At 41.3% G+C, this 27,880-nt stretch overlaps 1 protein-coding gene across 1 annotated transcript in view; it reads left to right on the top strand.

Moving 5' to 3' along the window:
* The window catches only part of mRpS17 (mitochondrial ribosomal protein S17), a 32,804-nt gene extending 7,914 nt beyond the window's left edge, over positions 1–24,890 (top strand). Inside the window, exons 2-5 of the mRNA XM_076173287.1 lie at positions 1,599–1,675; positions 9,930–10,046; positions 14,065–14,179; positions 24,651–24,890. Of these exons, the coding sequence (XP_076029402.1) occupies positions 1,599–1,675; positions 9,930–10,046; positions 14,065–14,179; positions 24,651–24,719 (378 nt within the window). The 3' untranslated portion in view covers positions 24,720–24,890. The remainder of the gene's footprint in view (positions 1–1,598; positions 1,676–9,929; positions 10,047–14,064; positions 14,180–24,650) is intronic.
* The last annotated feature ends 2,990 nt before the right edge of the window (positions 24,891–27,880 follow it).

Below are 27,880 nucleotides of genomic sequence, written 5' to 3'. Positions count from 1 at the left end.
TAGAGAAGAAAAAGTAAAAGGTGCAGATGGAGAGATGATAATGGAAGAGAAGACAGTGAGAGGAAAGTGGGCAGAGTATTTTAGGGAGTTGCTAAATGTGCAGGAGGATAAGAAGGGAAAAGTAGTTGCAGTGGGAAGCACAAAGAAAATGAGTGATGAGTGAGGAAAATGGAGGAGAAATAGGGAAGGATGAAGTGAAAGCAGCTGTTAAGATGATGAGAGCAGGTAAGGCACCTGGGTTGGATGGATGCCATGCAGAATGTCTGAAGAAAGGAGGTACAGTTATGGTGGATTGGCTAGTGAGGTTATTTAATGTTTGTTTAAGAGAGGGTAGAGTGTCGGAGGACTGGAGGAGTGCCTGTATAGTTCCGCTTTACAAGGGAAAGGGGGACAAGTGTGAGTGTAGTAGTTTCAGAGGGATCAGCTTGTTGAGTGTAGTTGGGAAGGCTTATGGGAGGATCTTGATTGAGAGGATTAGGAGAGGAACAGAGGGAGTAATTGGTGAGGAACGGTGTGGGTTTAGGACAGGTAGGGGTTGTGTAGATCAGATTTTTGTGGCAAGACAGATATGTGAGAAAGCTATAGGAAAAGGTAAGGATGTTTTTTTGGACTTTTATGGATCTGGAAAAGGCTTACAACAGGGTAGACAGGAAGGCACTGTGGGAGGTACTGCAGATATATGGGATAGGAGGAAAGCTGTTAAGAGCAGTCAAGAGTTTTTATGAGAGTAGTAGAGCTTGTGTTAGGATTAGAAATGGAGAGAGTGGGTGGTTTGAGGTAAAGGTGGGACTTTGTCAGGGATGTGTTATGTCACCCTGGCTGTTCAATCTATACATGGATGGGGTGGTGCGAGAGGTGAATGCAAGGGTAGTGGATAGAGTGAGAAATAAGGAGAACAGGAGTGGAAAGGGAACTGGGAGATAGGGTTGATGAAAGAGTATTAGGATGGTTTGGACACATGGAAAGAATGAGTGAAGAAAGATTAGTAAAAGAAGTGTGGAAGGCAGAGGTGGAAGGAGTGAATATGAGGGGGCATCCTAGGATGAGATGGATGGATGGGGTGAAAGGGGCATTACAAAAGAGAGGAATGTCTGTGGAGGAAGGATGAGAGAGGACAGAAGATAGGGGTGAATGGAGAGGGGTTGTGTATAGATGATGCTGTGATGCATGAGGGGGAGTGGGTGGTGGATGGGGGGGGGTGAGGAAGTATTTATGAGAAAAAAATTTGACACAGCCCGAAGGGATTTATCCCCTTCTTCTCCTTTGCATGGGGGGGACGGAGAGTGGGGGTCGCCGAATTTATGAAGCAGCCTTGCTGTGGATGTGCTATGTCTTGTGACACTGCTCCTGACCCAGGGCAGTGGACTGGATGCAGGGATGACCCGTCATCCAGGAGGTGCCAAGATAAGAGAGAGGGTGGAGGGGAGTGGAATATATAGGAAATGGAATGGGTGGGAGTGGTTTCAATGCCTTTTTCTTTTTGGCTACCCCCCATGTAGGGGGAAAAAGCCTTTGGTATATGTATGTATGTATGTAATGCATTACTATAATGATAATGCTGTTTTTAACAGTTTTCTTACGTGTACTTTCTCTTACAGTATGTCTCCAAACACGAGAAGTTCTACGCACATGACCCAGAAGGCATTTGTAAGGTTGGAGACATTGTGCTAATCAAGTAAGTGAATGTATTAATATGGAAAAGAGAAATATGGTTTGTTTACATCTTGTTCTTTTCTCATGTTAATGAGAAAATTGGTTGTATGGATTGGTTGTATGGATTGGGAGAATTTGAAGAAAGATGAATTATTTTCAAGTGGCTAGCATAAATTTTGAGCACCAAAAATTTATCTGATAATTATAAAAATAACTGATAATTAAAGTTTCCTTCCTTCTTCAATTTCCATGTAACAGATACAGTGTTTTTGGAGATATTACACATCCTCTTTTTTCTACTCAAAAGTGAAAGGAGAAAGATCTTTTCATCCGATTGAAAACTTGTTTCTTCTTATTCATTTCTGATTAATACCAGATAATTCTGTTTAGCTGTGTTATGCCCTTCATTGCTATCTATCTATTCTATATACCAAGGGCTTTTTCCCCCTTATAATTGAGGTAGTCAAGTGTCACATTTTCACATTTCACAATTTATATTTTTCCCTCTTTTTTCCTGTTCACACACTTCACATTTGTTTTTGGTGTCCAGCCTTGTGTTCTGTGTCTGTCAACATCTTAAGACCAGTTTCACTGAGATTTTGACATTATTTATGGTGAGGGGTGGGTGGGCTGAGAACTCATCTAGCAACCTTCCCAAGAGTCGAGTTTCACCCCAGCCTAAAAGAGTTGTTTGTTGTTCCCCTCAACTGGGGATATGCCATTATAACAGTATGTGTAGGAGATTATATTTTCTATTCTAATTTGTTATGTAATTCTTAAAAGTACAGTGTGGATCTAAGGAGACTTACTTTCATACACTCTACCTGTCTTTGTGTTCAGGTCAATCATGTAGTTTCCCTGTTCAGAAATTGAAGGGATTTTGTATCTGTCAGTCCAAGGTGATTGCCAGATCACAGTATATATGTATTTTTATTTTATATGTCTTTGACATTTTAAGTTAAGATGTGAGACTCAGAAATATTGTAATGGGCTCTGAATAGGTTTAAGATTAGTAAGTAAGGATTATGTATGTTTTGTCTTATTTAAAGCCATTAGGTGCCAGTCCATCCCCTAGCGGTTTTTGGCAGCCTCATGGTTATGTTAGACTATGTAAAGGCAGTCCAGTCTTGGCTTTTTTTCCCTTCTTTTCCCTGAGGGGAAAGCTGCCACTTGCCATAAATTACCATAAATTAAGGTAACCCATACCTTTGTTTAAGTGTGTCCTTGTCATCTTCTTGTACTTTGTTATTTGCGCTTGGTGACAGGACTTTTTATCTTAAACAACTTTCCCAGTTTAAGTGTGTCCTTGTCACCTTTTTGTACTTTGTTGTTTGTGCTTGGTGACAGGACTTTTTAAGTTAAACTAGGCTTTGCTCCTTTGGTTTTAGTGTATTTGCATTGTGAATCATTTTAATCTGCATTAATAATTTTTAAATCAATATTTTAACTTTCTTTTGTAAAAATTATTGGTGCACCTTCATAAATTTCCATTGCAAATTTTGTAAAGGCCATAAATTGTTAAAAATATAGAGTTAAATATAATAAAAAATCCTGTCATTAATTCATTCATTCCTGGATTATTATCTCTTGATAAACAAGTTCATACTCACTAAACCTGAGAGTTTATGACAAAGATCATGACTAGTGGTGTGCTGAATAATGGGCATAACATCGGCAAGAATTGGCACTTTTTTGGTGAATCAGCATAGGCAAGAATCGGCATTTTTTTGAGAATGGGATTTGGTATCGGCAATATTTTGTTGATGCTGATGCTTTTAAAATAACAGGACAAGTCAGAGTAAATGTTAGGGCAAATTATATTAATTTTTAATATTATTTTTGTATTTTATATATATATATATATATATATATATATATATTGAAACAAAAGTTTTTACAACAGAAATTAAGCGAGAGTACTATGGGAGTAAATCGTCCAGGTGTCCATAAACTCTGTCGATTTTACACACTTGTAAGAGTAAAAAATTGGGCAGACGGATTTACTCCCATTAACTACGCAGTAATTTATAGCAAAACGAATCATTTATAAAGATTTTTTTATGTATTTTGACAAGTAGATACATAATACATCTTTATACTTTTTGGCTTAATGGTTCTTCTCTATTATTCAAAAATACAATTTTTGTAAGTAGACAGTAGAGGTTTAAAAATCTTTAAATTAAAAACCATCTGGCATCTTTATAAATACAGTAGTATCACATTATTTTATTAGCATTTTTAAAGTTTATATTAAAGTTTGTTTTATCTAATAAGTTGTTCATCAACAACAACATAATAGAAAGTATTTAGTTTTTTTTTATTTTATGCATTTATGTGTTATTTTAGTGATTATGTACTACTTGCTTGTAGAATAAAACCACTTATTAATTATGCTTAGTGATGCTGGTTTAAAAATATTTGTAAACAAGAATTTTTATGGAAACAAGTACATAATAAAAAGTAAATACATAATAGAATAGTTAAAAAGTAGCCAATATGGCATGTATAAATCTACATAGATTATAAAGCAAGTAAAAAATCATAGTTTAATTACATTATATTACATATATATATACATACATATACCAAAGGCTTTCTTCCTCTTACAAGGGAGGTAGTCAAAAAACAAAGGCATAAAAACCACTCCCACCCATTCCATCCCTAATACACTCTACCCTCCCTGTCATCTAGGCACCTCCTGGATGACGGGTCATCCCTGTATCTTGCCCACTGCCCTGGGTCAGAAGCAGTGATGCAAGACACAGCACATCCACAGCAAGGCTGCTTCATCAAATCGGGCCCCCCCCCCACCCTCTCTGTCCCCTCATGCAGAAAAGGAAAAGATGGGGGAGAAATCCCTTCGGGCTGCGTCAAAATTTTCTCACACATACTACCTCACCCTCCATTCCCCACCCACTCCACCTCATGCATCACAGCATCAATCACACACAACCACCCCCCACCTACCCCTGTCCTCCGTCCTCTCCCATCCCTCCCGCACAGACACTCTCCTCCTTTCCAAAGCCCCTCCCCCCCATCCACCCATCTCATCCCAGGTTGCCCCCCCCCCCCATGTTCAACCCCTCCACATCTGCCTTCTACACCTCCCCCACTAGTCTTTGTTCACTCATTCTTTCCATGCATCCAAACCATCCCAACACTCCCTCATCCATCCCATCCCCCAACTCTCCCCACCCCCGCTCCCCACCCCACCTCCACATCTCCCACCCCATCCAGCCCAGCAACCCCTACCATACCTCTCAGACACCTCATCTCAAACACCTTCAAACTCCTTATCTCTTCCCCTCCCATGCTCCATGCCTCTGCCCCACACAGTGCTGTTGGCACAATCACTCCTTCATGCAACCTTCTCTCAGCATCCATTCCCAAATGTCCACCTCCCGTTACATTCCCCAATCCACCAAGGCATCTACTCGCTTCTCTCAATCTACACCCCACCTCCACCCCTCCACCCTGCCACACTCGCACCCAAGCATCCAAAACTATCCACTTCCTCCAGCCTCCCTCCCTCAACACCCACCCCTTGTACATCTCATGACCTTACTTTCACCCACATTTATCTTCAACTTACTTCCCCCACACACCCTCCCAAACCCTGCCACCAACTTCCCCAACCTCTCCTCCAATCCTGCCACAAGTGCAGTGTTGTCCACAAGCAACAGCTGGCTCACCTCCCACCCCTCTCCACTTACCCCAACCACCTCCAATCCCTGACCCACCACCCCTGCACCCACCTCTCGCACCATCCCATCCATGCACAAATTGAACAGCCAGGGTGACACAAGACATCCCTAATGAAGTCCCACCCCCACCTCAAACCACTCACTCTCTCCATTCTTAACCTCTTCCATACGATGCCACCTACGTAGGCGGCATGAGGAGCAAGTGGATACGCGAGGATGCCATATCGGCGTCTTGATTATATTTATTGTAGTTGTCCCTGCATAACTGACATACTCTCTAAACTGGCTTCATCACATTTTCTATGGTTATCAAAATTCACGGGTGAAAGAGAGAATGATCGATATAAGCGGTGACTATTTTTTATGATGCAAGTATTATAACGCAACATTGTACGTCTGGCAGCTAATGCTGCCCGCGAGACTTTGGCCCGGAGTGAAGTGGTTAATCCTGACACATGCTCCACCACTCTCGCAAGAACTCCCAACAGCTCTCAAAAGCCCCCTCCTATCCCACACATCTGCAAAACCTCCCACAGTGCCCTCCCATCCACCCTGTCACAAGCCTTTTCCAGATCCACAAAAGCCCAAAAAACATCCTTGCCTTTTCCCACAACTTTCTCACACATCTGTCTCACCACAAAAATCTGATCCACGCAACCCCTACCTGTCCCAAACCCACACCATTCCCCACCAATTACTCCCTCTGCTACCCCCCAATCCTCCCAATCAAGACCCTCCTACAAGCCCCCCCAAACACACTCAACAAACTAATCCCCCCAAAACCACTACACTCACACCCGTCCCCTTCTTCCCTGCAAAGCAGAACCACACAGGCACTCCTCCAGTCCTCCGGCACTCCATCCTTTCCCAAACAAACATCAAAAATCTCACCAGCAAGTCCACCATCACTGTACCTCCCCCCTTCAGACACTCCACATGACATCCATCCAGACCAGGTGCCCCACCTGCTCCCAACAACTGCCCCCACCACATCCTTCCCCACCTCTCCTCCATTTTCCTCACTCACCACAGTCATCTTCCCAGCACTTCCCACTGCAACCACCCCTCCCTCCCTATCCTCCTTCACATTCAGGAACTCCCCAAAACACTCAGGACCCCCCACTGGCCTCTCCCCCATTATCATCTCTCCATCCGCACCCCCCCACCTCCTCTCCACCCGACTCGCCTCCTCCTCCCCTCCCAACTTCTTTCCAAAACATCTTTCCACCACTTTCAAAATTCTCTGTCACACTCCCACCCCACGCCACATCCGCTCTCCTCCCCGCCTCCCCCATCTTATGCTTCACTTCTCTTCTCCTTTCATTGTACCTCTCATATGACTCCCTCATCCTATTTGCAACCAATCTGTGAAAGCTCGCCCCCCTCTCCCCCACAACCCCCGTTGCCTCCTCATCCTACCACTCACTGCCCTTCCTTCTATTTCCTCCTGTCCCACTCCACACACCATCCCCGCACACCCCGTGACTCCCTCCCTGAACCATCCCCATTCCTCCTCCACTCCTAGCTCTACTCTATCCTTCACTACCTCCCACTCCTCTCTCAGCTTCTTGTACTCCTTTTCTTTCTTATTTAAGCAGTTCACTCTAAGCACCTCCCTATCTTTTGTCCTTTTCCTCTTTCTCCATCTATCCTCCACTCTTAACTTACCTTCCACCAAAAAATGATCTGATATTCCCCCCACTCTCATCCCGTAGAACATGTACATCCTTAACTCTTTCTATTATACTCCTATCTACCACTCCATAGTCCATTAACGCTCTGTCTACCACCCTTCCATCCACCACCCTCTCCCATGTGTACTTATGCTTGACTTTCTTCCGAAACACTGTATTTGCTATCATCAACTCTCTTTCCAGACACATCTCCACCATCAACTCTCCACTATAATTCTTTCCTGGCACTCCACATTTCCCAACCACTCCGTCTATTGGTTAATTTCCTACCCTAGCACTAAGGTCTCCCAATACTATTACATTGACATTTCTCCCTAATCCCTCTATGCTCTCGTTTAAATCTATTCAAAAAGCCTCCCTTTCTTCTACACTCTTCTCACTACCAGGCCCATATGCACTTACAAAAACCCACTTCTCCTTACCCAGTTTCACCTTCATCCACATTAAAAACTGATATACCATGATTATATAAAGTGGAATTGGTATCAGCATTGGCAACTAAGAGTGAATAGGAATCAGTATCGACATTGGTAACTAAGGGTGAATAGGAATCGGTATTGGCATTGGCAACTAAGGGTGAATAGGAATTGGCATCGGCAAAAAATGGAATCGGCATACCCCTAATCATGACACCAAGTCAGAAGGCATACACCCACTCCAACCCATTCCACTCCCATCCACCACCCTTGTTTTCCTCTCATCTTAGCTCCTTGTGGATGAAGGGTCATCCCTTAATTGCAAATAGGTTCAACCTTTTTGGTTATCCCCTTCCATGTAGAGGGTTACAAGTTGTCCTTTTGTGGTTACTACTAGGTTATTTTATTCAGTTTGTGGTACTTCTTTGTTAGCTGTTATTGTTTGCCCCACAGTGTCAGCATACTATGACACTGGAGTTATAGAGGGAACTATCTCTCTCATGGTCCTCCGTCCCAAATATGTTGTGATCTTGTCTGTGTGCTGCTAGAGCTGAACAGGCTAATGTGCTATTGTCTTTAGTTAGCATGTACTTCCTCAGGAATTTATTTTGTCAAAACTTAAGGTGTTGGATCAGTATGATTACCATACCAAAGAGCCAAGTCTTAGCACTGTTTGATCGTATAATTGCAAGCATTCCATCATGTACTTGTTTCATCCTAGATAACCATAAATCATCAAAACACCCAAATATCACTTTTAACAGGCAACAATAGATAAAAACTTCCTCATACTGGGACTTAGGTACAATGCTGATGCATGGTAACTGGGGTCACTTAACACTCACTTATGTCCAGGTAACTGACAACAGCCTCTAGGTTATCCCAGAAGTCACTCGATGTTTCAAGTTTCTTTACCTGGAAACCCAAAGTCCTGCAGCTGCTGGCAATGCTCCTTGAATCCTCTCATAGATATCTGTGGGAAGAAACAAAAAATTACCAGAGCAACATACCATTCAAACATCTACCATAACCTCTTCTGTACCTCACATGTCCAAACAAAAATACATACACACTCAGATCACATAACTAGCATTCCTAGTCAGACCTCTGAATTCCATACTCCACCAGACTACCTTAGACATCAGCCTAACCAAAAAATCTCTTTCAAAATAAATAAGGACTACACTGGCATGGCTCTATTCAGGCCAGTGCCTCACATTATAAGGTTGCATAAAAAATTGTTGGGGATTGTCCCCTTAGTTTTTCAAAAGTGGGTGGGTGGGAGGTTTTTATTTTTATTTTTTATGGGAATCTAGAGTTTATCATTTGATGACATTCCTCAGTAGTCATATCAAAGATACTCTTGCAATAGATGATTAAGGGAGAACTGAAGTTCCTAAATGGTTGTGCATAGAATTACAAGGATCAAGGACTAAAATCAAGATTTAAAACATATTATAATATTGTTTCAAGATTACATGCAAATTACTAGTGAAATAATATAGAGATATTAGAAACATCATGATCCATGGAGATCCAGCCCAGCAAAGTTAGTTTTTACAGTGACCCTTTAAGACTGCTATAATATACCATGAATAGACGGCAAAAATGCTTAATTTTTTGTGGGGAAAAATGGTTGGACATATTTTTTATAAGTGGGTGGAAATGATCAGCAACTGTTTTCTCTGCTTCTTCCTTTTTCTTTCTTTTCTTTTCTTTTAATGGCCTAACAGTGCCAACATAATTAGCTTAATTGCTGACTTCATTTGCTTTAGGTGCAACCACCGTACAAAAGACTGAACACCTCATATTGCACTACCCCAGTCTCATTCTATCTAGACAACAACACAACATTTTTTTCTTTTAGTGACTTGTGGGCCAACCAAGGGCTGTTACTGTACCTGGAAGCTGTGAGTCTCCTCTGGGAGAGACTTGGGTTAAAGGATTAATTGGTAGGACTGTTTCTTTGGAGACCAATGGCAGGTATTTGTAAATTGTAGTTATGCAAGTTGGACATAAGAGTTCTACCTGGTGCCCATATTTAAAACCCATCATCACCTTCACCTCTATGTGGAGGTGCAGCCCCAAGGGGCTGACACGTAGTCTCAGGACTAACTCCAAAATCTCTTTAAATAAATTTTGACATAAGGAAATCAGACAACCTCATACTGGTGACGAGGAACAGATCCACACTAATACAACACACAGATATCTGTGGGAGGGCCTGAGGACCATTGCCAGCTGTTGCAGAGGTCTGGGTTTCCAGTCATTGAAACAAAGGAACAATTAAATTATTACATAGTTATCAAGGACTTTCTCAGCCACTCCACCTTGTGTATAAACAAATAAATTCTCATAAGAAATAGGGAGGTGGGGATAAGTTTGGTGGGAGATCGAAGCAACCATATGTGTACAAATCTAGCAATGTTTTAATTTTGTTTGTATTTGTCTTTTTCTTACAGGGCACTACCCAACAAGTTAACAAGACAAATTACCCATGAGTTAGTGAAGATTGTTCATCCATATGGAGATATTACTGATCCCATCACAGGCAAGAAATGTGTTGTTGGGAATTTCAGGTATGTTGATTTTTGGGTAATGTTAAGAAATACTACTTTTTTTTCTTTCATTGTGGCAAATTTTTGTGCAATTTTTTTTTTTTTTTTTTCCTCTCTTCATAACATCTGCTTTCCTGGAATGTTTTCATGTTCATATTACCAAGCCATCCTTCTCATATGACAATGTCATCTATAAAACTTCATCCAAAAGTCCATAACCATCTATGTACACAACTGGCATAAGATAACCATTAATGTTTCTATGATTACATTATTTAGTATTTTTTAACAAAGATATATTGGTATTCAGCAAAATCCCAATGCCTCCCAGGGGCAGTGTGTCATGACTTACACACATCCACGAGGAGGTGCACCCTGAGGAGCTGGTAGTTGGTCTTCCCACAAAAAAAGGCTTAATAGTGAAGGCAGATAAATAGCTGTGTGTACTCAAAGCAGTTAAATGCACCGGATGTCTACAACAGAAAGAAACATTTCACAGTGTAGTTTAGAAAAAAGAACTACATATATACATACATATACCAGTGGCTTTTTCCCACTTCCAAGGGAGGTAGCCAAAAACAAAAGACATAAAATCCACTCCCACTCATTCCATCCCTACATACTCCACTCTCATCCACCCCCCATCCCTCCCTTTTGGCTCCTCCTGGATGACAGGTCATCCCTGCATCTTGCCCACTGCTCTGGGTCAGAAGCAATGTAGCAAGACACAGCACATCCACAGCAAGGTCACTTCATTTAATCAGTGACTGCCCCTTCTCTGTCCCCTCATGCAGAAAAAGAGAAGACAGAGAAATCCTTTCAGGTTGCACCAAAATATCATTCGCATATACTTCCTCACCCCTCCATCCCCCAACCACTCATACTTCCTCACCCCTCCATCCCCCAACCACTCCCATGCATCACAGCATTATCCATACACAACCATTCTCCACTCACCCCTATCTTCTGTCTTTTCCCTTCCCTTTTCCCTTCCTTCCTCAACAGACATTCCCCTCTTTCCCAATGCACCTTTTACCCCATCCATCCATCTCATCCTTGGTTGCCCCCTCATGTTCACTCCTTCCACCTCTGCCTTCCACACCTCTTTTACTAATCTTTCTTCACTCGTTCTTTCCATGTGTCCAAACCATCCCAATACTCTTTCATCAACCCTATCTCCCAACTCCCTTTCCACCAATGCACTCCTCCTCACCTCCTCATTTCTCACTCTATTCAGCCTAGTAACTCCTACCATACTTCTCAGTCATTTCATCTCAAACACATTTAATATCTTCCTCTCTTCCTCTTGTAAGTTCCATGTTTCTGCTCTGTACAATGCTGTCAGCACAATCACTCCTTCATATAACCTCCTCTTAGCATCCATTCCCAAATGTCTAGTTCTCATTATATTTTTAATCCCCCTAGGCATTTACTTGTTTCTTTCAATGTACGTTCTACCTCCACCTCCACTCCTCCCTTCCCGCCACATTCACACCCTAGTATCTAAAACTATCCACTTCCTCCAGTCTCTCTCCCTTGATATTCATTTCCATTTTGCTGCCACTTTCTCCCCTTGTACATCTCATCACCTTACTTTTACCCACACTTATCTTCAACTTCCTTCTTTCACACACCTTTCCAAACTCGTCACTAATTTCCTTAATCCCTTCTCTGAACCTGCTACAAGCACAGTGTTGTCAGCAAACAACAACTGGCTAATCTCCCATTTTTCTCCATTTTCTTTTACCATTTCCAATTCCTGACCCATTACTCTTGCATTTACCTCACACACCACCCAATTCATGTATAAATTGAACAGTCAAGGTGACATAACACATCCCTGATGAAGTCCCACCTTTACCTAAAACCACTCACTCTCTCCATTTCTAATTCTAACACAGGCTCTACTACTTGTGTAAAATCTTTTGACTGTTTTTAACAGCTTTCCTGCTATCCCATAAGTCTGCAATTCCTCACACAGTGCCTTCCTGTCTATCCTGTCATATGCCTTTTCCAAATCCATAAAGGCCCAAAAAAAATCCTTACATTTTCCTAAAGCTAAAAAATAAATAAATATAACAAGAGTTGCACTGCATTACAACTGTACTCCCACAGCATGGTACCTAACAATTAAGGAAACCTACCGACAACACAAAACAAAGCCTTAATAATGGTAACAAGCTTCCCCAAAACAGTTTGAGGAGAACATCTACCCTTGGAAACCAAAAATCCTCCCCATAGAGCAGCACGTGAGAATATGCATGGAGTTCTGTGCAAGAGCCCTTGAATTTAACCACCCTTCACATCACATCACATCAGTCGAGCACAGCTCAGAGAATGTAACATGAAAAAAATCCCATTAAATGCTATTCAGACATCAACAACCTACCTGCAGTACCTCACAACTCATCCATTTAAAAACACATGCACACTGTCGCCCCTGTCTCCTCTCACAGCGTTTCTATTGTCTTTGTTCTTGAAGTTAGTTCATAAGTCCCCTTGCCTGGTATTCTTGAGGGGTGAATAAAATAGGGTGTAGTTTTTCAGATGCTTCTTGGTCTCAATCAGTACACCCCAAGGATCCCACCCGGAACTCTCTACATTACGTCAAGCCACCTTCGTTCTGACATCACTCTTTCATTCATCCAATAGTCTTTTACTTCTCAAACAAGTGCCACACCTTAAGGGCGGGACTTTTCCTTTCTGCACTAATGATTTTTCTCCTCCACCTTTTTCTCCAATTAGAGAGGCTGTTATACTCTTCTAAATGATATCACCATGTAAGCATTATGTCGTAACAAAAATGGCTTGTCCGCTAACAATTAAAAAACAAAACAATATCGCAACCACCAGGCGACACTCCACATTGTGTTACATATACAAGGCCAAGTCTGACTCAGCTATCCTTGTTGCCTGTCAGCCGTTGTATCATAACATCCTAATGAAAAGACTATAAAGTTTCCTTCCTGTCCTTCTACCCCTCGATCTACTCCGATCTACCTTAAATGTCTACCTCTATCTACTGGCCTCTTACACACACACACTGTAAGGGGTTTCAAGGAAAACCCTATTCTGGCCATGGCATTCCTCAGAAAGATAGGATGGCTTGGCCAGACAGTCAAGGGAACAACAACAACAGATGTACACACATCACAAAATATTCCTAAATAGTTCAAGAAATTCCATACTTTACCAGACATCCCCAGACATCAAACCAGCAAAAAAGTCACTCCCAAACATACAAGAGAGACATTGGCATGCCTATGCTGAGTTTACACTCAGGTACACTCCCCCAGTACGATTCCCTATGGTCAAGAAAACATAAGGACCCTACAAACGATACAAATCAAAGCATTAAGAATAGTAACAGGATGCACAACAACCACCCCGAGAACATTACACTCAGAGACCAAAAATCCAAAAGAAGCTCATGAAAAGGATAGGCACACAGTTCTATAAAAGAATCTTCAACCCCACTCATCTATTCCATTAAATAACAAAAGCACAACCATCAGAACAAAACAAAAACCATACCAACAGCATACCTCTTAAGCATCTACAAGAGTCTACCACCTGCACCTTGCAACACATCCATGGAAAAACACATACACATACAGATCACAGAATAAGCATGCCAAGACTGATTACCAAACTCCTTACTCCACCAAATTCCCTCAGGCATTGGCCTTGTAGAAAAAATCCCTCCCATGACAAGCAAAAACCACAATAGTACAGATATGTTTAGGCAACCATGTTGCTTATAAAGAATGCCAGCAGATAATTAGGTCTTGTCACAGAACCAAATTACCCCAAATGCAATCAACACACAGAAAACACTGAACACTTCATCCTACATTGCCTTACCCAGACAACACTATCTCTTCCTTGAGTGACTTGTGGGCCAATCAGGTACTGTTGCCAGTTTCCTGGGAGCCATGGGTCTCATACAAAAGAGGCCTGGAACAACATATTGATTAATATTATTTTTTGTCTTCCATCTCCCTCAGTTAAGTAAGTCTAAAGTATACTTCTTTTGCAGAGAAAATGTTAAATTACGAAATGAGATGTTTGGTAAAAATGAAGAAGGAGGCTTTGACTATGAGAAGGCACCTGATCGTGGCTGGCAGGAAGGAAAGAAAGACTTCACTCACAAGGTAAGAATGTTGGAAGCAAGTGGGACCTGGTACATAAAGAGAAATGGGTTTCCTTATTCTATACATCCTTGAACTTACACAACCTGAAAATAGTCACTGGTGTTTCCCAGAGATCTCTTAGTGATGAAATGTTACATTGTTGAGATGATAGAGAGTGAAAAATAAGATATTTCAAATATAGTTTCTTACATTAGATATATGAAGAACAATGAGTGGGTTTTTGGATAGGTGTTTGATGTGTGTATGCTTTGACTACCTGTCTGGGGTATTGGCTGCATGTTATTGTAGCAAAGTAGCATGCAGTACTTTAGGGACTATATGGGGTGCCCCTATGGACCAGAGCCACACATCATTTTGTCTGTGATAGAGGAAAACTGTTCATAAAGAAATGATGACACTTTTATACTATGACTGTCCCTCCGTTATGCTGTCCCCCAACCCCTTGTTACTGTCCTGTACCATTTCTCTGAATATTCATTTCCTTTTTTCACCTACCCTGTGGTGGGGGAAAAGAATGCTACCACCAAATATTCCCACTTGAGTCGTAAAAGGCGACAAAAAACGGGATGAGGATAGGATTAGGAGTCATGCTACCTGTAGCCCGAAAGGGGACATTTCTAAAAAAAAAGTGAAGACATAAGAGGGTCTAGGAGTTTTCCAACCAGTACCCTAAGGTTTGGGTCTTTTAATGTATGTGGATGTGGTACATACATACATACATACATATACCAAGGCTTTTTCCCCCTTACAAGGGAGGTAGCCAAAAAGGAAAAGGCATAAAACCATTCCAACCCATTCCATCCCTGAATACACTCCACACCCCTCCACCCTCCCTCTTATCTTAGCACCTCCCGGATGATGGGTCATCCTTGCACCTTGTCCACTGCCCTGGGTCAGAAGCAGTGTCGCAAGACACAGCACATCCACAGCAAGGCCGCTTCATTAAATTGTCGACCCCCCCTCTCCATCCCCCCATGCATAAAAAGGAGAAGACGGGTAGAAATCCCTTCGGGCTGTGTCAAATTTTGCTCACACATACTACCTCACCCCCATCCCCCTGCCCATTCCACCTCATACATCACATCATCCATATACAATCATTCTCCATTCACCCCTGTCATCTGTCCTCTCCCGTCCTTCCTCAACAGACATTCCCCTCTTCCCCAAAGCCCCCTTCACCCCATCCATACACCTCATCATAGGACGTCCCCTCATGTTCACTCCCTCCACATCTGCCTTCCATACCTCTTTTACTAGTCTTTCTTCACTCATTCTTTCCATGTGTCCAAACCATCCTAATACTCTTTCATCAACCCTATCTCCCAACTCCCTTTCCACCCCCGTTCTTCTCCTCACCTCCTCATTTCTCACACTATCTAGCCTAGTAACCCCCATCATACTTCTCAGACACCTCATCTCAAACACATTTAAACTCCTTCTCTCTTCCTCTCTTATGTTCCATGTTTCTGCCCCATACAGTGCTGTTGGCACAATCACTCCTTCATACAGTCTCCTCTTAGCATCCATTCCCAAATGTCTATTCCTCATCACACTTTTTAATCCACCAAGGCATTTACTCGCTTATCTCAATCGACATTCTACCTTCACCTTCCCTCCACCTTTTCCTGCTACATTTGCACCCAAGTATCTAAAACTATCCACTTCCTCCAGTCCCTCTCCCTTAATGCTCACTTCCAGTCTACTGCCATTTTCACCCCTTGTACATCTCATCACCTTACTTTTACCCACATTTATCTTTAGCTTTCTTCTATCACATACTCTCCCAAACTCTGCCACCAACTTCCTCAGTCCCTCCTCCGATCCTGCCACAAGCACAGTGTCGTCAGCAAACAACAGATACAGATGAGAGTAAAAGGGAAGAGATAGGCAGTATGTTTGTGAGAAGAAAGATGGATGTGCTGGCTTTGAGTGAAACTAAAAAGGGAGGGGCGAGTGTGAATTTAGGAGTGTAGTTGGGAGGTTATCAGGAGTGAAGAGGGGATGAGGGAGAGATAGGTAAGTGTGTAGTGGAGTGGAAGGAGGTTTCTTCAAGGTTGATGTGGATGAAGGTGAAGCTGGGAAGGGAGATGTGGGTTTTTGTAAGTGTGTACGGACCTGGTAGTGAGAAGAGCGTAGAGGAAAGGGAGGCTTTTTAGGTAGATTTAAATGAGTGCATAGAGGGATTAGGGAGAAATGTCAGTGTAGTTGTATTGGGAGACCTTATTGCTAGGGTAGGAAATGAACCAATAGACGGAGTGTTTGGGAAGTATGGAGTTCCAGGTAAAAATCGTAGTGGAGAATTGATGGTGGAGATGTGTCTTGAACAAGAGTTGATGATAGTAAATATAGTGTTTAGGAAGAAAGCCTAGCATAAGTACACATGAGAGAGGGTGGTGGATGGAAGGGTGGCAGATAGAGCATTAATGGACTATATAGTGGTGACCAGGAGTATGGTAGGAAGAGTTAAGGATGCACATGTTCTAAGGGGAGAGAGTGGGGGAATATCAGATAATTTTTTGGTGGAAGGTAAATTAAGAGTGGAGAAAGAGGAAAAGGGCAGAAGGTAGGGAGGTACTTGGAGTGAACTGCTTAAATGAGAAAGAAAAGGAGAAGGAGTATAAGAAGAAGCTGAGAGAGGAGTGGGAGGTATGAAGGATAGAGTAGAACTAGGAGTGGAGGAGGAATGGGGATGGTTCAAGGAGGGAGTCATAAGGTGTGCAAAGATGGTGTTTGGAACAATGAGGGTGGGAGGAAATAGAAGGAAGGGTAGTGAGTGGTGGGATGAGGAAGCAAAGAAGGGTTTAGAAGAGAAGAAACAGGCTTTCATAGATTGGCTACAAATTAGAACGAGGGAATCATATGAGAGGTACAAAGTAAAGAGAAGTTAAGTTAAGCATAAGTTAAAGGAAGCAAAGAGGAGAGCAGATGTGAAATGTGGTAAGAGTACGACAGAAAAGTTTGAAAGTAATAAAAAGATGTTTTGGAAAGAAAAGAGGAAGAGGAGGTGAATCAAGTAGAGAAGAAAAAGTAAAAGGTGCAGGTGGAGAGATGTTGATGGAAGAGAAGGCAGTGAGAGGAAAGTGGGCAGTGTATTTTAGGGAGTTGCTAAATGTGAAGGAGGATAGGGAGGGAAAGGTAGTTGTAGTGGGAAGCACTAAGAAAATGAGAGTGATGAGTGAGGAAAATGGAGGAGAAATAGGGAAAGATGAAGTGAAAGCAGCTGTTATGATGAGAGCAGGTAAGGCACCTGGGTTGGATGGATGCCATGCAGAATGTCTGAAGAAAGGAGGTACAGTTATGGTGGGCTGGCTGGTGAGGTTATTTAATGTTTGTTTAAAAGAGGGTAAAGTGCCGGAGGACTGCCTGTATCATTCCGCTTTACAAAGGAAAGGGGAAAAGTATGAGTGCAGTAGTTTCAGAGGGAGCAGCTTGTTGAGTGTGGTTGGGAAGGCTTATGGGAGAGTCTTGATTGAGAGGATTAGGAGTGAAACAGAGGGAGTAATTGGTGAGGAACAGTGTGGTTTTAGGACAGGTAGGGGTTGTGTAGATCAGATATTTGTGGTAAGAAAAGGTGAGAAAGCTCTAGGAAAAGGTAAGGATGTTTTTTGGGTTTTTATGGATTTGGAAAAGGCTTATTACAGGGTAGACAGGAAGGCACTGTGGGAGGTACTGCAGATATATGGGATAAGGGGAAAGCTGTTAAGAGCAGTTCAGAGTTTTTATGAGAGTAGTAGAGCTTGTGTTAAGATTAGAAATGGAGAGAGTGAATGGTTTGAGGTAAAGGTGGGACTTTGTCAGGGATGTGTTATGTTGCCCTGACTGTTCAATCTATACATGGATGGGGTGGTGCAAGAGGTGAATGCAAGGGTGCTGGGTCAGGGTGTTGGTGATGGTTAAAGAAAATGGAGAAAAGTGGGAAATAAACCAGTTTTTGTTTGCTGACGACACTGTGCTTGTAGCAGGATCAGAGGAGGGATTGAGGAAGTTAGTGACAGAGTTTGGGAAGGTGTGTTAAAGAAGGAAGCTGAAGATAAATGTGGGCAGAAGTAAGGTGATGAGATGAACAAGGGGAGAGAGTGACAGCAGGCTGGAAGTGAGCATTAAGGGAGAGAGACTGGAGAAAGTGGATAGTTTTAGATACTTGGGTGCAAATGTGGCAGGAAAGGGAGGAGTGGGGGTGGAGGTAGAATGTAGATTGAGAGAAGTGAGTAAATGCCTTGGTGGATTAAAAAGTGTAACGAGAAATAGACATCTGGGAATGGATGCTAAGAGGAGGTTATATAAAGGAGTGATTGTGCTGACAGCACTGTACGGGGCAGAAACATTGAACATAAGAGAGGAAGAGAGAAGGAGTTTGAATGTGTTTGAGATGAAATGTCTGAGAAATATGATAGGGGTTACTAGGCTGGATAGAGTGAGAAATGAGGAGGTGAGGAGGAGAACAGGGGTGGAAAGGGAGTTAGGAGATAGGGTTGATGAAAGAGTATTGGGATGGTTTGGACACATGGAAAGAATGAGTGAAGAAAGATTAGTAAAAGAGGTGTGGAAGGGGTGAATATGAGGGGGCATCCTAGGTTGAGATGGATGGATAGGGTAAAAGGGGCATTACAAAAGAGAGGAATGTCTATTGAGGAAGGATGGGAGAGGACAGAAGATAGGGGTGAATGGAGAAGGGTTGTGTATGGATGATGCTGTGGGTGGGGGATGGGGGGTGAGGAAGTATGTATGAGAAATAATTTGATGCAGCCCAAGGGGATTTCTCCCCGTCTTCTCCTTTCCTGCATGAGGGGACGGAGAGGGAGGGGTCACCGAATTAATGAAGCGGCCTTGCTGTGGATGTGCTGTGTCTTGTGACACTGCTTCTGACCCAGAGCAGTGGACAGGATGCAGGGATGGCCCGTCATCCAAGAGGTGCCAAGATGAGAGGGAGGAAGGAGGGTGGAGGGGAGTGGAATATGTAGGGGATGAAATGGGTGGGAGTGGTTTCTTTGCCTTTTTCTTGTTGGCTACCCACCGTGTAAGGGTGAAAAAACCTTTGGTATATGTATGTTTTGACTTGGCCTTTTGGAAAAAAATAAGTAAAGAACATGTTTAAAATGTATGAAAAATAGTACTTTGAAAGGGCATTCTGTTTTGTTGTAGCAAAACAAAATTAAGATATTCTGGCCATTGATTATTTAATTGTTGCCTTGAGTTTCATTGAATGAGAAACTTGTAGCCCCACTGTGGATGGCAAAACTCTTTTGGTCCTCTCATAGATACCTCTGCAAAGAAACTTTGGACTTCTCTATGTTGTATTGGTGGGAGTCTGTTTCTGCATCACTGGCTATAAGTAGTAAAAGAAGGGGAGTAGTCACTGGTTGTCAGCTATGCATGAAAAAGTGTAAGAAATACAGTTGAAGTTGATAAAGAGAGAGCATGAGCCCTTTCCAGAGACTGAGTGTCAGCTTCACAGACATGACCTCTTGATGGTGTTTAGGGGGCTGACATGTTTTGAAAATGGGCATCTTTTCTGTCCATCTTGGAGGACTATCACAACCAGGTGCCCATCATTGTTCTTTATTCTGGCCTAGAGCTAAACATTCAATATTGTAAGAAATCAGCATGGCAGGGAGTAATGACAGGTAACTACAAATGGTGGTCCTGTAAGATGGTTGACTGATAATCATCTCCTTCCTAGTCATTTTCAAAACCCATTAACACTTTCATCTTCATCTGGAAGGGAACCCCAAGAGGCTGACATACACTCAAGACTTGGTCCAAAACCTATTTTTGTCCACTTTAACTGTATTTCTTCCTTTTCACATAAGGAGAGGTGACTATCCTCCTTTTACTACTATAAGCTGACAACATTGAAACAGCCGTACACTAATATCACACATACAACAGTCCAACATTTTTTCCAATTAAGATATGTAGGAAGGCTCAAAGATTCATTGTCAGCCTCTGAGGCTGTAGGTTTCCAGGTAATGATACTTTAGGCAACATTTATTGTTGCTATTATAAGAGAAGAGGAGTTTGAATGTATTTACCTAGTTTTTACCTAGTTGTATTTTGCGGGACGAGAGCTATGGACATAGTGACCCGTTTTTATATCTTTACGCATCCAGTTTATTCTTAAAATCATGTATAGTTTTGGCATTCATTATTTCTCCATTCAGTTTGTTCCAGACATCAATCACTCTATGTGGGAAGCTATTCTTTTTCAGGTCTCTTCTATAAGTGTCCTTCTTTAGTTTCTTTTCGTGTCCTCTTGTTTCTCTTCTGTCCCACTTTAATAAGTCATCTCTATTGAGGATTTCCATCCCTTTCATAATTCTGTAAATGGTCAATAAATCGCCTCTTTCTTTTCTCTGTTCCAATGTTGACAGATGTAATTTCTCCAATCTTTGTTCATATGTCAAATTTGACAGTGTAGGTGCCATTTTTGTTGCTGCTCTTTGTATTCTTTCTAATTTTCTTATGTTCTTTTTTGTGCTGGGTGCACACAATGATGCGGCATATTCTAGTTTAGGTCTTATCAGTGTAACCACTATTTTTTTAACCATCTCCTCATCTGTGTAGTCGAAATCCACTTTCATTGATCTTAGTAAGATAAAAGTCTCTCCAAATAATTTATTGACGTGTTTATCAGGTGTCAAGTTGCTTGAGATGATTACTCCCGGGTACCTTTCTGGATTGACTTTTTTAACTTGTTTGTTTCCAATTTTGTATTGACCCGATACTCTGTTTTTGCTTTTTCCAAATTTCATTATGTTACATTTCTTGATGTTGAAGTTCATCACACATTTCTGACTACATTCCCATATTTTGTCTAGGTCTTCTTGTAGCGATCTACAATCTTCTTCCGTTTTTACTTTCTTGAGTAATTTGGCATCGTCAGCAAAGAAGTTGATGTAACAATTTACTCCCTCATCCATATCATTTATATATATAGCAAACATTAAAGGAGCCAATACAGAGCCTTGCGGGACGCCACTTTTCACATCTTCCCAGTTCGAATTTTTGTCTCTAAGTACCATTCTCATTTTTCTTCCAATTAAGAAGTCCTTCATCCATTCCAGCAGCTTACCTTGTATTCCTCCTATTTTTTCAATTTTTCTTATTAATTTTTTATGTGGTACCTTATCGCATGCCTTCTGCAAATCCAAGAAGGTGCAATCTACCCAGCCATCTCTCTCTTGTATTATCTCAATTAATCTCAAGTAAAAGCAAATTAGGTTTGTGGTACAAGATCTTCCACTTCTAAAGCCAAATTGTTTAGCGTTTATTATTTTATTTTCTTCCAAGCGTTTGGTCCATTTATTTCTGATGACTTTTTGACATTTTTGCTACTGTGCTTGTAAGGGATACTGGTCTGAAATTTGTAGGATCTTCCCTATTTCCTCCTTTGTATATTGGTACTATGTTTGCATCTTTCCAATCTTGCGGTACCTTTCCTTCTTTGAGTGAGGAGTCTATTATCTTGTATATTTTGTCTGTCAGTTTGTCTATACACTCTTTCAGTATCCAGTTTGCAATTCCGTCTGGTCCATGCGATTTCCTGACATCTAGGTTTTTTATTTGATCTCTTATTTCTTTTTGTGTTACCTTTATTTCTTTCATTTTGGGTGATCTCTCTTGTTTTCCATCTTCGCAAAATTGTGAGCTTTGAATTGTAAAATGTCTGATCATGACTTCTGCCATTTCTGTATCATCTATATATTCTGTATCTCCTTCATGCAATTTCACTATTTCATGTTTATCCTTTAGTTTTTCATTTATATATCTGCAAAAGAGTTTAGGTTGATCCTTACATTGGTCTATAATATCTTTTTCATAATTTCTTTTTTCTTTCCTGCATATATTCACATATTTGTTCCTAAGTTTTATATATGTTTGCCATTTTTTTTTTTTTCTTTTTTTTTTTTCTTTTCTTTTTTTTTCCCATTTTTTCCAGGCTTTGTCTCTTCTGTCTCTAGCCTCGCAGCACCTTTTGTAACACCAACACTTTATATATAACTCATATTATTTCTTTTTTGGTACATAGTTGTCAATTCCTTCCTTGTACTTTTCTTTGAATATGTTCCCTTTGTCTTCCATCTTTAGAGAATTTGTCCCAGTTAGTGTTTTTGAAATTTTTTCTTAGTTTTTCAAAATCTGTTTTGTTGTACATTAATCTTCCTTCTCTATGCTTATCATTCCTACCTACATTGTTCTGTTCTTTTAATTCAAACTATTAGTATATGGCCACTCTTTCCAATTGGTGTTTTGTACTACATTTTGTTCACAATATCTGGTTCAGAAGTTAATATTAAGTCTAGCTTTGATGGTTCCTCATTGTTTCTATATCTAGTATTTTCCTTAACCCATTGTGTTAGGGTGTATTCAATGGTCATATCTAGTAGGATGTTGCTTCAATGATCTTGTTCCCATTTTACTATCATTTCTTCCCAGATTATATCCTTTGCATTAAAATTGCCCATGATTACTATTTCCATCCGCTTTTAGTAACTCATGTGTTTGAGATGAAATGCCTGAGTGGTATGGTAAGGATTACTAGGTTGGATTGAGCAAGAAACGAGGAGGTGAGGAGGAGAGCGGGGGTGTATATAGTCTTGATTGTTGGGAAACAAGATGTGGAAGTGTAATTGAATATGATTCTTATGAAGTATTTGTAGGCTGTGATAAGAATTTCCATTTGTTGTCTAAACCATGTGCTTGTGTTTGATTGTAGTATGCTTGTTTTCTTGTTGATACACTCAGATCTTTGATGTGTGTGTTGGTTATGAAAGTATCAAAAGTGGGCCTAGATTTATTTTTACTTGTTTATTATTATTTTATTTATTTATTTATTTATTTATTATTTTTCTGACCCAGGGCGGTGGGCAGGGTGCAGGGATGACCCGTCATCCAGGAGGTGCTCAGATGAGAGGAAGGGTGGGAGGGGTGTGGAGTGTACTTAGGGATGAAATGGGTGGGAGTGTTTTTATGCCTTTCCCTTTTTGGCTACCTCCCTTGGAAGGGGGAAAAAGCCTTGGTATATGTATGTATGTATGTGGATTGTGGCTGTTATTATGTATTTTATATGCTGTCACGTTATGTTGTGAGGTCATTTGCATAGATGAATGCTTTGATGATATGTTCAGGATCTGGTGCTGGGAGATGGTTTGTGAAGAGGTTAGATAGTGTAGGTGTATTGCTAGTTTACCTCCACCACTTCAGCATATGGTAACGCCATCCCCCTCTTCATCCAGTCACAGTTTTCCTCCATTCAGTCCTTTCTTTAGCACTCAGGAACCAATGACAGGTAGCTTGTGGTTTTCCTGCTAGATCAGGGATGGGCAACCCTTAGCATGCATGAACTTGGCATACTAACAACTTTTTTTGGCATAAAAAAAAAAAAAAATCAACTTTTTTATGACCATTGGTAATTTGGTAATTGCATGCTGCATTGAGTGGTGGGTTGAGACCCTAAGAGGTGAAGTGAGGGGTCCATATTTGTATGTAAGCCTATTTTATTCCATACTTGGATGTAAGCCTATTTTCCACTGGCACACAAGGAACCTTCTATCAAAGATTTGGCAGATTTTGACACCCACTTAAAAAGATTCCCTATCCCTGTGATAGATGAACATTTGAGGGAATAATTCCCCTGCATCCCATTTTCAAAACCCAACAATCACGTATCTCTAGCTGAGGGTCTGAGAGTCTCAGGAGGCCCAAGGTCTCTCCTTTCTGTCACCTCCATCTGTATTTTGTGCACCTTTTCACATATGGAGACCTGAGAACCAGCAACTGTTCCCCACCTTGTACTATTCTCAACCAGAAACAGTTCCTCATTCATGTAACACAGACAACAGTCCAAAGTTTCTTCCCAGAGAGATCTATGGGAGGGCCTGAGGACTATTGACAGCCAGTTAGGGACCATGGGTTTCCAATCAGTGAAACTTGAGGCAGGAATTATTATTATTATCATTGTATTGCCTCTGATCCAGGGCGATGAGTGAGATGTAGGGGTGACTGGTCATCCAGGGGGAGCCAAGAAAAGAGGGAGGGAGTGGGGTATGTGGGGATGAAATGGGTGGGAGTGGATTTATGCCTTTGACTTTGTCTACCTCCCTTGTAAAGGGGAAAAAGTCCTTGTTATATGTATGCATTATTATCATTCCACATGCATCCAAAGCCACTGTCACTCCTTCCTTTCAAGTCAGCTTCATCCATTTCTGCTTCCCATGGCCTCTTTTCTAATATTTCCTCATTTGATCTTTCCATATGCCCAGATTATCTCAGCACTAATTGATTTGTCCTATCCTACATTTTTCTTTCCATCCATGTTCTGTGCCTAACCTCCACATTTCTCATTCTATTCTTTTCTCTCTTGTAATATCTAAATAAATAGATGTGCACTGTCTTGTACTTGTAGCTGTATTCTAATGTACTTAATTTAATGTGAAATCTACTAATACTTATTTTGTTATTTCTCAAACAGATTGGATACCAGAAGTGGCATGAGTTTGAGCCTGGACATCCATTACATGATGATAAAGCAGCCAGTTGAGCAGTTATTTCCTCTCCCATCAGTTTATTGTTTGGTAATTTATCACTTGCAGACCATTTTGTAAAAATAGTGGTGACACTCCAGATTTTTTTTTTTTTTTCTTTATTATATAAAGTCCAAGTACTTCATCTTTTGTTTAATTTGTTTGAACTATGACTGCCATCATGTTCATACATTATATTTATATGTGTGTGTGTATGTATATTTTTATGGAGTATATGTGTATAAAAGAATCAAATATTTATTATGTCATTGAAATGTGCAGGACTAGTAATTGTATAAAATGGGGCACAAGATATCATTCCAAAATATCTTTCATTTTAGAAGTTGTACACTTTTCAATAAACAAGAATACTGTTGTTATAAATTCCATTGAATTTATTGTTATTAGAGGAATTTATAGATGATGCCTTCAATTTATAATTCAACACTTGTGCTTTTATTGGATTTATTTTCTTTATTCAGTTATCCTTTAAGACTTGGCAGTCAGGTATTGTACATATGTGAATAAAGTCATATTTTATAAGAAGTGTTTATATCCCAATATAAAGCAAGAGTAAACATTAATTATTCAGTATTTCTCAATTTTGATATTTTAATTTTTTATCATCCTCATTCTCATCATCCTGCTTCTCATCCTCCTTATCATTATTCTTCTCTTTATCCTACTCATCTTCCTCCTTTTCCTCCTCTTCCTACATAGCCATCTCTGACAAGGCATTGTCCATTTAAAATGCTTCCATCTTTCTGCTTGCATTAGACTTCTATTCCATTTTATAGTCTGTGTTACAAAACTTGTAGCAAAAATGCTGAGAACTCATCTAAAGATTAATTAACCTAATGTTTGCTAATGTATGTAGATTGAGAGAAGCGAGTAAATGCCTTGGTGGATTAAAAAGTGTAATGAGAAATAGACATCTGGGAATGGATGCTAAGAGGAGGGTGTTGTTGTTGTCGTTCCCTAGACTGTCTGTCCGAGCAGTCCCGTCTCCCCAAGGAATGCTACAGCCGAAACTGGGTTTTCCCACAAATCCTTTATAGAGTGTATGTTGTGTTGTTTGCGTGCATGATTGTGTATAATGCAGTCTTCTATTATGTGTTGTATGGTATGGGGTGAAGTGTTACATCCTGGGCAGCTGTTCACAACACCAAGAAACATTGAAACAACACCCAAAGACCTTTATTACGCACAAATACTCTCTTCTCTTCCTCCACAACCACCAAATACCAGCCTCCGGAAACATATTCATAATCATATCACTCACCGCTCCATTAACACACTGAAAGACAACACACTGCTGCATGCCAGACCCCCTGATATCCACCCTTCTGAATCCTCTCTCCCACGAAAGGACAGAGTCCACTTGGCCAGACTGCGGTACGGTCACCACCCAGCACTTCTAAGCTACCAGAAGAGGCAGGATGACCGCATTGTGAACAGCTAAGAGGAGGTTATATGAAGGAGTGATTGTGCCAACAGCAATGTACGGGGCAGAAACATGGAACATGAGAGAGGAAGAGAGAAGGAGTTTGAATGTATTTGAGATGAAATGTCTGAGAAGTATGATAGGGGTTACTAGGCTAGATAGAGTGAGAAATGAGGTGAGGAGGAGAACGGGTGGAAAAGGAGCTGGGAGATAGGGTTGATGAAAGAGTATTAGGATGGTTTGGACACATGGAAAGAATAAGTGAAGAAAGATTAGTAAAAGTAGTGAATATGAGGGGGCGTCCTAGGATGAGATGGATGGATGGGGTGAAAGGGGCTTTACAAAAGAGAGGAATGTCTGTAGAGGAAGGACGGGAGGGGACAAATGATAGGGGTGAATGGAGAAGGGTTGTGTATAGATGATGCTGTGATGCATGAGGGGGAGTGGGTGGGGGATGGGAGGTGAGGAAGTATGTATGAGAAAAATTTAACGCAGCCCGAAGGGATTTCTCCCCGTCTTCTCCTTTCCTGCATGAGGGGACGGAGAGGGGGGTCCCCAAATTTATGAAGCAGCCTTGCTGTGGATGTGCTGTGTCTTGCGACACTGCTTCTGACCCAGGGCAGTGGACAGGATGCAGGGATGACCCATCATCCAGGAGGTGCCAAGATAGGAGGGTGGAGGGGAGTGAAATATGTGGGAAACGAAATGGGTGGGAGTGATTTCTATGCCTTTTTCTTTTTGGCTACCCCCCATGTAAGGGGGAAAAAGCCTTTGGTATATGTATGTATGTAATGTTTGTTAATAGCTCTCTTGCCACCAATATGACCAATGCTTTGAGACAGCATCTATGCACTTATATGCATACATATACCAAAGGCTTTTTCCCCTGTACGAGGGAGGTAGCCAGAAAAACAAAGGCATAAAAACCTCTCCCACCCATTCCATCCATAACATACTTCACTCCCATCCACCCCCTTTCCTCCCTCTTATCTTGGTTCTTCCTGGATGACAGTTCATCCCTGCATTTCACCCACTGCCCTGGGTCAGAAGCAGTGTTGCAAGACACAGCACATCAACAGTAAGGTCACTTCATTAAAGTGGTGACCCCACCTCTCCATCCCCTCATGCAGAAATGGAGAGGACGGAGAAATCCCTTTGAACTGCATCAATTTACTTTTCACATATACTCCCTCACCCCGTTTCCCCCTGCCACTCCCCTCATGCATCACAGTATCATCCATACACAACCATTTTCCATTCACCCCTATCTTCTGTCTTCTCCCATCCTTCCTCAACAGACATTCCTCTCTTGCCCAATGCCCCTTTTACCCCATCCATCCATCTTATCCTTGGTTGCCCCTCATGTTCACTCCTTCCACCTCTGCCTTCCAAACCTCTTTTACTAATTTTTCTTCACTCATTCTTTCCATGTGTCTAAACCATCCTAATACTCTTTCATCAATCCTATCTCCCAACTCTCTTTCCACCCCCATTCTCCTCCTCACTTCTTTTCTTTGTCCAGCCTAGTAACCCCTATCATACTCTCAGGCATCTCATCTCAAACACATTCAAACTCCTCCTCTCTTCCTCTCTTATGTTCCATGTTTTCGCCCCCATACATTGCTGTCGGCACAATCACTCCTTCATACAGTCTTCTCTTAGCATCCATTCCCAAATGTCTATTTTTCATTACACTCTTTAATCCCCCAAGGCATTTACTCATTTCTCTCATGC

Source organism: Oratosquilla oratoria, chromosome 34, assembly GCF_046742065.1.
Source record: "Oratosquilla oratoria isolate Oo_2021 chromosome 34, ASM4674206v1, whole genome shotgun sequence".
NCBI lineage: Eukaryota > Metazoa > Arthropoda > Malacostraca > Stomatopoda > Squillidae > Oratosquilla > Oratosquilla oratoria.
Note: the sequence above shows the minus strand (reverse complement) of the source record. Positions and strands in the feature narration are given on the sequence as shown.